The sequence below is a fragment of the Camelus bactrianus genome, chromosome X (genome assembly GCF_048773025.1).
Source record: "Camelus bactrianus isolate YW-2024 breed Bactrian camel chromosome X, ASM4877302v1, whole genome shotgun sequence".
Classification (NCBI taxonomy): domain Eukaryota; kingdom Metazoa; phylum Chordata; class Mammalia; order Artiodactyla; family Camelidae; genus Camelus; species Camelus bactrianus.
The window spans coordinates 117,276,148-117,286,531 of record NC_133575.1 but is presented as its reverse complement, the minus strand read 5'-3'; the positions used below and the strand labels follow the sequence as shown (position 1 = coordinate 117,286,531).

At 46.8% G+C, this 10,384-nt stretch overlaps 1 protein-coding gene across 1 annotated transcript; it reads left to right on the top strand.

Annotated features, from left to right (window-relative positions):
- Positions 1-3,539: 3,539 nt before the first annotated feature.
- On the top strand, positions 3,540-10,223 carry TEX28 (testis expressed 28). The gene is made up of 4 exons (XM_010964113.2): positions 3,540-3,545; positions 3,918-4,648; positions 9,017-9,152; positions 9,661-10,223. Exons 1-4 carry the CDS (start codon positions 3,540-3,542, stop codon positions 10,015-10,017), a joined length of 1,230 nt encoding a protein of 409 aa, XP_010962415.2. The 3' UTR covers positions 10,018-10,223.
- The last annotated feature ends 161 nt before the right edge of the window (positions 10,224-10,384 follow it).

Below are 10,384 nucleotides of genomic sequence, written 5' to 3'. Positions count from 1 at the left end.
TTTGTTTTTGTTTTTGTTTCTTAGATTCCACATATGAGCGATCTCATATGGTATTTTTCTTTCTGTTTCTGGCTTACTTCACTTAGAATGATATTCTCCAGGAGCATCCATGTTGCTGCAAATGGCAATGTGTTGTCGGTTTTTATGGCTGAGTAGCATTCCATTGTATAAATATACCACATCTTCTTTATCCAGTCACCTGTTGATGGACATTTAGGCTGTTTCCATGTTTTGGCTATTGTAAATAGTGTTGCTATGAACATTGGGATGCAGGTGTCATCCTGAAGTAGATTTCCTTCTGGATACAAGCCCAGGAGTGGGATTCCTGGGTCATATGGTAAGTCTATTCCTAGTCTTTTGAGGAATCTCCACACTGTTTTCCATAGTGGCTGCACCAAACTGCATTCCCACCAGCAGTGTAGGAGGGTTCCCCTTTCTCCACAGCCTCTCCAGCATTTGTTATTTGTGGATTTTTGAATGATGGCCATTCTGACTGGTGTGAGGTGATACCTCATTGTAGTTTTGATTTTCATTTCTCTGATAATTAGTGATATTGAGCATTTTTTTCATGTGCTTTTTGATCATTTGTATGTCTTCCTTGGAGAATTGCTTGTTTAGGTCTTCTGCCCATTTTTGGATTGGGTTGTTTATTTTTTTCTTATTGAGTCATATGAGCTGCTTATATATTCTGGAGATCCATTCTGGCTTCTGATTCTTTGAATGTAATCTATTTTTTTTCTCTCTGACAGTTATTCTCTCAGCAGATTGAAGATATTATTCAACTCTCTTCTGGATTTCACTGATGCCATCAAAGAGGCAGCTTTCAGTTTAAAAGTCATGGTTTTAAAGGTAATCACCTTTTTAAATCTGGTTGCTTCTAAGATCTTGTGTCTAGGTGTGAATCTATTTCTGTTTTATGCTGTTTGGGGTTCCTTGGGCTTCTTGAATTTGTGGATTTGTCTTTCTTCAGTTCTGGCTAATTCTTAGTGACTGTCTCTTCAGATCTTGCCGTTGCTTCATTCTGTCTTCTCCCTGCGGCATGGCAATTAGATTTTTGTTAGACTTTTTCATTCTATCTCCCATGTCTTCTATTTTTCAATTTTTTTTCCAAATTTTCTATTTCTTTGTGCCTCTGTGCTGCAATCTGGATGCTTTCTTTAGCTCTGTTTTACAATTTACTCATTCTCTCTCCAGCCATTTCTAGTCTGCTATTAAATCTACCTACTGAACATTTAAAAACTTTTAAAAATTGTGAAATCTGGCATATGCATGTAAAGGTGCAGAAAACATCAACATTTAGTTTAGGAAATAATAATAAGGGAAACACACATTTAACTGCTACTCATGTCAGACACTCCAGCCTCCACATCTCTCTCCCAGTCACGGTCCCCTTCTCCCGGCCTAGTGGGAGCCACTCTCCAGATATTTACACTGGTAATGCCTGTGCTCTTCTTTATAGCTTTGCTGCCTGAGAATGCATTCTGAAATGACATTATTTCATTTTGCCTTTTGAACTTTATATGAATAGAACCATATAAAGTATAGATTATTCTATTTTTGGCTTCTTTTGTTCAACGTTATGCTTGTTCATTCATGTTTTCAAGTCTGGAGTTTACTTGCGTTGCTGTGCAGTACTGTGTTGATATATTACAGTTCATGTAGACATTATATTATCGATCGGTGGGGGGGTTGTTTCTAGCAGCTGGCTGTTAGGAGTATTAGTGTACTCGGCTCTCAAGGATATAGTTAGGAATGCAGTTGCTGGGCCACTCAGCGTGCATGTCTTCAAGTTGATGATATTACCAACTGCTTTCCCAAAATATTTTTCTTAATTGAAGTATAGTTGATTTACAGTGTTTCAGGTGTACAGCAAAGCGATTTAGTTCTATACACACACACGTATATTCTTTTTCAGATTCTTTTCCATTATAGGTTATTGCAAGGTATTGAATACAGTCCCCTATGTTGTACGGTAGGTCCTCGTTGTTTATTTTATATGTAGTAGTGTGTACCTGTTAATCCCACATTCCAAATTTATCCCTTCTCCCCTTTCCCCTTTGGTAATCATAACTTTGTTTTCTATGTAAGTCTATTTCTGGTAAGTTCATTTCTATCATTTTTTTAGATTCCACATATAAATGATATATGATACTTGCCTTTGACTTACTTCACTTAATATGATCATCTCTAGGTCCATCCATATGGCTGCAAATGGCATTTTTTTCATTCCTTTTTTATGGCCAATTAATATTCCATCACATATATGTATAACATCTTCTCTACTCTCCCAGAATGTCTATACCAACTGCAGGAGTGATTGATGGTTCCTGTTGCTCCATATCCTTGCTGACATTTGTTATAGTTCATCTAAATTTTGTCAATCTGCTAGGTGCATAGTGGTATCATATGCTCTTTTTTTAATCAAAGGCATGATTGCATACAATAAAACGCACAGAACCAAGCTATCCATTACAATGTAATCACTTCTGGCTTGCTACCAGGAGAGCATTTTCAGATTGAAAACAGTCATGAAGGTGCTTTTAGTTAAAAAGGAGAAATAGAACAGAGGCTCCACCTGTTCTGACCCTTCCTCCATCTTCTAGCTCATCACTGCCCGCTCTGCCCTGGTCTGCTGTGTTCCAGTTATGCTGCTATGGCCACCTTTATTTTAGAGATGAGAAAAGTGACCCTCTGAATGGTTTATTAACTTGCCCAAGGTCCCAGAGTGGTAGAGTCAGGATTTGAACTTGGCTCTATATCAAAGGCAATGCTCTGTCCATCGACAGATGACTGGATAAACAGTTTGTGGTATATTCATACAATAGAATACTACTCAGCCATAAAAATAATAAAATAATGCCACTTGCAGCAACATGGATGGGCCTGGAGAATGTTATTCCAAGTGAAGCAAGCCAGAAAGAGAGAGAAGAATACCATATGATATCACTTATATGTGGAATCTAAAGAAAAAGACAAACGAACTTATTTACAAAACAGAAACACACGACATAGAAAACAAACTTATGGTTATCAGGGGGAAGGGGGTGGGAAGGGATAAATTGGGAGTTCAAGATTTGCAGATACTAATATATATAAAATAGGCAAACAAGCAGTTCATACTGTGTAGCATGGGGAACTATATTCAGTATCTTGTAACTTTTGGTGAAAAAAATATGAAAATGAATATATGTATGTTCATGTATGACTGAAGCATTGTGCTGTACACCAGAAATGGACAGACCATTGAAAACTGACTATGTATATATATATATACACCAACAAAAACAAAAATCAAAGGTGATGCTCTTCCTATTATCCATCCCCACGCGAGAGCCTCATTTGTTGGTGTTACATAGAACTTTCCACGCTGGACCATCAGCTCTATGAGAGCAAGGAATGTGTCTGGCTTCTGTACCACATGGTAGGAATTCAGGACATGTGTGTTGACTGAATGATTAGATGAAGGAATGAACCTGCTGGGATGCAAGTCTCCTTGCCTGTCTCCCTGGCAGTAGCAATACAGCAAGCAGTATGGATTAATGGAAGTGAGTGTATTCCATACTTTACAAGAACAGTTCTTTATAAAATGAGTCCCACAGTTGATAATTCTTGGAAGAGAAGTTCAAGAACAGACAGGGCAGGTGTAGAGGTGGGGACTCTAGCCATTTGGTGGTCATAGTGAGGTATGCCCATCGAGTAAGGAGTCAGGTGCTTGAAAAGGAGGGGAGAGGGGCCCAGAAGATGAACTTGACTTTGCCAGTCTGTGTTGGGCCCATCTTAAATGCACAAATTGTGCGTGTGTCAGTATAAGCGCATAAGTGTAAGCGTTTTTAGAGAGTGGAGCAATAACGTGTCCAGTCCTCCTCCTGTGTATGTCACAAAAGTGCATATTTTGTGATTCTTGTTTCCCATTGCAGGCAGAACACACCAAGAGCCCAACTGCAGCCCTCCCCTCTGATGTTCCCTCATGCAGATCCCTGTCATCCAGTGAGGATGGCCCCAGTGGCCACTGCAGCCTCTCAGATGGGGAGCTGGCCCGGAACTTAGAGGCCAGCATCAAGCACCGCATCCTCTACCTCTCAGAGCAGCTGAGGGTGGAGAGGGCCAGCCGGGATGAGAACACCGTGGGCTACCTCGAGCTGGTGTCCAAAGCCGACCGGCACCAGGCCCCCCACATCCGGCAGGCCTTCGAGAAGGTGAACCAGCGCACCTCTGCCACCATCGCCCAGATCGAGCGAAGGCTCTGCCAGTGTCACCAGCAGCTGCAGGAGCTGGAGGAGGGCTGCAGGCCCAAGGGCTTAGTGCTGAGGGCAGACAGCAGCCTTGATGACTGCGAGCAGCCCAGTGAGAGGGCCCTGGGTTCAGAGTCCCCCGAGCCAGTTGGGGCGGATTGCCCGTCCACTAGCCTGTCTCATGTCATCGGACACTTCCCTCTGGAGAGTCACTGCCCAGCCTTGCAGCCGGGGAGGCCCTTCAAGACCAAGCGTGTGGCCCAGCAGCAAGCCCTGCCGTGGCAGAGGATGAAGGAAGAACTGCAAGAAATCAAGAAGTTCCACCTCAGCCTCCAGGTGTCCTGTCAGAGCCTAAAGGAGAGGTACCTGACGGACCTGCAGGTGTCACTGGAATCCCTTCAGGAGGAGAAACACAGGTGAGGTGGAGCCCCTCCTGCCTGCCACCTTGGCCTGGAGCGGGGCGGTCAGTGTTCCGCTCCAGGAATGAGCCCCAAGGGGAGAGGGCTAGTCCCCTGACCATTGTTGCCTGCCCGCCTGGCCCTCTACTGGCAAATGAGGCAGGTGGCCATCCTCAGTCAGGGAGGGGCCCTGCTGGTCCCTGTCTGCTGAAGGGGGCATCAGGACTGGACCCGCCTCGCCAGCCCTGATCCCTTTCCCCGGGCTCAGAGCTAAGTCGGGGCACAGGGCCCCTCCGTGCAGCTTCCTTGCTCTGAACCTGACTGCCTTCTGAGGAATGCTTTCTCCCTGCTGCGTGGGGGTCGCTTAGTTGAGCCCAGGTCGTCAGCATTTTCATGAATGACTCCGCAGTCCCTTTAGCACCTCCATGTTTGTGGGGAAGAAGCATGGGAATCCCATCTTCTGTTTGCACAGGGAATCCAACCTGCATTTACACTGCTTGGCAAATCCCTAAAGGGCAGTCAAGGAGTATTCAGGGACAGCCCACTGTCAAGTAAGATAACCAATCAGAATTCAGAACTCAGGAGGTGAGTTTTGTAGGACAGGGCAGCAACCAAATCCAAAATCTCAGGACTCTTAAAGACCCCTTGTTCAAAATAACATTTCCAAGGTTAGGTTTACATAGGGCAAACCGGAGCTCGCTGACAGTATGCAGACCCACTGTGTTTCCATAGTGCCCAGGCCGGGGGGGACTGCTGGGCTCTGGTAAGCACTTAACCTGCAGCAGATCAGAATCTGCCAGGCGTGCGGGGGAGCAGCGCGACCTGCCTCCCTGCCACACTCTGTGTGACTTCCACCAGCTTGCACTTCTAAGCCAGCAGCTCCTCACACACCACCACCACCTCCATCAGACTGGTGGGTGTGGACTTTCATTGTGTTCAGACACCGAGATTTTCTGGTTGTTGACTCCAGCACTCAACCTACCCTAATTAATATACATTAGAAGCAAAAAAAATCAAAACAAAACGGGTCCGTGGGACTCAGATTTACTGGGAGAAATGGAGAACGGGCTGAAGATGACGTAATGTAGAAACAGTGATGACAGGGAGCACGTAGCCTTGATCACGTGTAGCTTTCAGATGCCCACCTTACAGATGGGGAAACAGAGTCTCAGGCGCAAGTGTCTATGTTCAGCTTGATGAAGTGTCACCCAGTGTCCACAACTGTGTGGTCACTACCCAGGCCCCTGTGATTGTCACATCTCTGGTGCATCACAAACTGAAGTTTCAAACTGAAAAGTTCTGTGACACTTCTCACAGGTGTATCGGTTTGCTTTCAAGAGGGCTTTTGTATTTTTCAGTTGAGACAAAATTCACAAAGCATAAAATTACTCGTTTTAAAGCTTACAGTTCAGTGGCATTTCGTGCATTCACACGAACCCCATTAGTTCCAGAATATTTTCATCACTCTGAAAGGAGACCCTGTCACTCCCCATTCACCTTCCGTCAGCCCCTGGTAACCAGCGATCTGTTGTCTGTCTCTCTGGTTTGGTCTATTCTGGGACATTTCAAGTAAATGGAATCATACGCTATGTGGTCATTTGTGTCCCGACTTCTTTTCACCCAGTGTAATTATTTTGAGATTCATCCAAGTTGTGCATGGGAGCAGTTCATTCCTTCTTGCTCAGCAGTATTCCATGGGAGGAACACAATGTATCTCCCCGTTCATTTGCTGCTGGTTGGGGCTGTTAGGAATTGAGCTGCTGGGAACATTCTGGTATAAGTCTTTTTGTGAACATATGCTTTCATATGTGGAATTGCCAGTAATGAGGTAGATGTATGGTCGACTTTTCAAGAAACTGCCAAACTGTTTTCCAACATGGTTGTACCATTTTATGTTCTAGTTGCTTTACACTTTTGCCAACACTTGGTACGTCAGTCTTTGAAATTGTAGCCTTTTCCATTCAGCCATAACTCGGTGGGCCCTAAACTCCAAATTGTGTCACCACAGCCCAGGTTTTCCCCACCTCAACACTGTTGACTTTTCTGACCAGATGGTTCTCTGTTGTAGGGGGTTGTCCTGACCACTGTGGGATGTTTAGCAGTGTCCCTGGTCTCTACCCACTAGATGCCAGTAGCCCCCTGGAGGAGTTCCTCTTGGCCGTCATAAGTTATCCGAGGGGGGAGGGTACAGCTCAAGGGGTAGAGTGCTTACCACGCATGAGGTCCTGGGTTCAATCCCCATGACCTCCTCCAAGAATAAATAAATAAGCCTAATTACCTCACCCCACCAAAAAAAAAAAGGTAATCCCAAACTTGGTGGCTGTAAATGACAGAAATTGATTCCATCATGGTTCTGGAGGTCAGAAGTCAGCATAAGAACAGGCTGCCCCCAGCCCCGAGACTCTAGGGGAGAATCTGTTCCTGGCCTCTTCCAGCTTCTTGTGGCTACCGCATTCCTTAGCTTGTGGCCTCTTCACCCCAATCTTCAAGGCCACCATCTTCACATCTCACTCTACTCTGTCATCATGTGGCCTTTTCCTCCCTCCTCTAAGAACGCATGCGATTGCATGTTTGCTCAGGAGGCACGCCTCTGGCCCTGCCCTGTTACCCCATCCGACCCTGAAGGGCTGCTCCATCCCTCCTATGTCTGTTTCTCTGAGTTTCAGTCCTTTAGGTTCAAGCTCCATCTGTCAAAGTCAGTTCTCAGATGTGGACAAGAATGTACTCTTCTGCAACAATAGTATTTAAGACCATTTATGTGGGAAAGGGTGGCCTTAACAGCGTTGGAAGATTGGGGGTGGGGCATGTTGGTTGACTGGGCATCCTTTTGTCTTTGTAAGAGCACTTTCCACAGTGGTGCATTTGCCTCTGTGGCTGTAGGTGCCAGACAGACAGGAGTCCTTGACCAAGGGATGGACGGGAGAGGAGAGTCAGCTGAGTCACAAGCCAGAGACAAGGGAAGCCTGGGAGAATATCCTTCTAAGTTAACATCTTCTTATTCAATAACCTATTCATACATTCTTATGAATACATTCATGAAGAATCTACTCGTTGACTTCACGTTCATGAAGAATACGTTCATGGAGATTCACTTGGACGTAGCTGACCTCCTCTCCTCACATTCCCTGTTCTCCACAGGCCTTCGGCCCCAGGCTGTTCTGTGTCTGCAGTATCTTCCTTGTGTTACCACCCTGGTTTGGGTCAAGCCTTCCTCTGGCCTTCCCTAAATGACAGTGCTAGAAGCCACCTGGTACCCAAATGAGGAACCTCAGAGGTTTTTAAAATCATGAAATATTCCAAGCCCAGGGAAAACAGAATAATATGATCAACATTGTATGCCTGCCCCCAGCTTTCTCAAATCTGAACATATTTGCCTCCAATTTTATGTTTTTTAAGAAATAAAACTTGAAAAGATGATTCACTTGAAACACTCCCCTCCCCCTCCTCCTTCTGCCCATCTCGTGCACCTTGTTAGACACTTAGCTTTCCCAGACGTGCTTTTAAACTTTTGCTACTTACGTATGTGGCCATAAACAAAGGTAGTGATGTTTTATTTGTGTTTTTTAACAGCTCCACTGAGATATAATTTACATGCCATAAAGTGTACCAGTTTAACTGTACGTTTCAATGATCTTCAGTAAATTTACTGAGTTGTATAGCCATTGTGACAGTCTGAGCTTGGTTTTTGTTTTAGTAACAGCTTTATTGACATATAATTCATATCCCATACAATTTGCTCATTTAAAGTGTACAGTTCAGTGGTTTTTTAATATTTTCACAGAGTTGTGCAGCCATCAGCACTCTCACTCCAGAGCACTGTCCTGACTCCAGAAAGAAGCGCCACCAGCAGTAGCAGTCACTCCCCACCTCCTGCCTTCCCCAGCCCCCAACAACCACAAGTCTGTTTCTGTCTTTATGGACATTTCCCATCAGTGGACTCGTGCAGCATGTGCTCTCTTGTAACTGCTCCATCCCTATAACCCACAGGCGTCTGTGGGGTGACTGCTGCGTGCTGAGCAGGGGTGTGAGGGTACATGCAGAATTGAATACCGTGGGCACACAGTTTACAGTTTGATTTCTATCCCTTCTAGTTTATTGCTATTTTTGTACGGCTGTTACAGAAGAGTAGCTATATATAAAAGTGAATGAATGTCAGTATGTGTATGGCTGATGTGCATGTGGGGTCTTTGGAAACGGACCTGGAGGAGGAGGCCGAGTTTGGGGAGAGAGAAGGAGGAAGGCGGATTCTGGACGCAAGTCTCGTCTTGACGTGGGGCTTCTCACCAGCGGCACAAGCTTTGGGCAGGGTTCTCAGCGAGTATTTTTTTGTTTGTTTTCATATTCTTTTTAACCTCAGCGAATATTCCTTTCTCTTTTGCTCCCAAGACAAGCACTGATGGAAGGACAGGTGAATGTCCACCTGCAGGGGCACCTGGATGAGATTTACTGCCTCAAACAGAATCTGGCCTGCACTGAGGAGAAAATGGCATATCTGTCCTATGAGAGAGCCAAGGAGATCTGGGTGAGCACCTCATGAGGGACTGTTGGAGAAATGCCTAGTGAGAGTAGGTAACGAGGGAAGCCACAGATGAGTGAGTCTGTTCTGTAACCTCCCAAACCTGGGAGCTGGGCCCTGTCGTCCAGTCTTCGTGTTCATGCTGCCCTTTCCCGGAGGCAGCCTACCAGGTCTGGAGAGGTGGGCCCTGCAGCCCTCACACCTGAGGGGCGTCGGGACCCCCTGCTGCTGGCTGGCGGCCCTGCTTTTGCCCTGGGTTAGCGAGTCCCCGCCCCTGTGACAGGCAGCTTCGCGCTCTCCCCACGCTCTCCACCCCACTCCCTCATGCCGGGCTCTCGGGCTGTCGGAGTCAGGCCCAGTAGGCTGGCCAGACCTGTGCTGCTCCTGGGCAGCACAGACCCGCCCAGGACGGCCCTCGGCGTGCCTGTGCTCTGCGTTCTTCTCTCTGACCCTGGCCGTGCAGCCCTTAGGAACTCTGGCCTCTGGTGAGAGGGTGTGTTTCTGTCACCTACAGGAGGTCATGGAGACTTTCAAGAACCGTATATCCAAGCTCGAAAGTGTACAGCAAGTGACCCAAGTGGCGATGACAGAGAAGCTCAGGTGCCGTCCCCAGGACTTAATGTTCCGTTTCGCCAGCCTGATCCTCACCCTGGCCGCCCTCCTCTTGGTCTTGGTCTCCACCGTGTGTGCCTGCCCCTTGCCGCTGGTGAACTCACACTTGCGTACCTGTACCACGCTTGTGCTGATCGGGCTGGGAGCCTTGGCTTGGCAGAAGCGGCACGCCTTCCCCACCACAGACTGGCAGGCCTGGGTCCCGGCCAGATGGAGACAGTCGGCCAAGGACTCCAAGCCTCTGTCACATGGGCCTTAAAGGGCCTAGGTTTGCCAGATCTTCCTGTCCCCTGGGAGTTGGGGGCAGCCAGTCAGCCCTCCCTAGACAGCCACTTCTCAGCCCTCCCTTTCTCCCCCATCACCACCAGCCCTGGGGAGGTACATGGACGCCCTTCTGCCTCTCACTTCCTTTCCTCACCATCCTTCCATCCCATCTGCAGATACAAGGCTTGGAAAAGATGAATGTCTCTGAAGTGCAGTGCTGCTCTCTCCTCTGTCCCCACTCGCCCTCTCGTGACCCAGTGACCCAACACTCAGAGGCTCAGATGCCCCAAAACTGCAGTGGCAGCCTCTGTGACTTGGTCATTTTTGGCAAAGAGAAACTACATTTATTTCACAGGGATGGA

What these genes read in the sequence shown, in the direction of transcription:
- TEX28 (XM_010964113.2), top strand. An exon ending in CTTCAGGAGGAGAAACACAG is followed by an intron (nt 4,649 to 9,016) that starts GTGAGGTGGAGC and finishes TTTGCTCCCAAG; the next exon opens with ACAAGCACTGATGGAAGGAC. An exon ending in AGAGAGCCAAGGAGATCTGG is followed by an intron (nt 9,153 to 9,660) that starts GTGAGCACCTCA and finishes TGTCACCTACAG; the next exon opens with GAGGTCATGGAGACTTTCAA.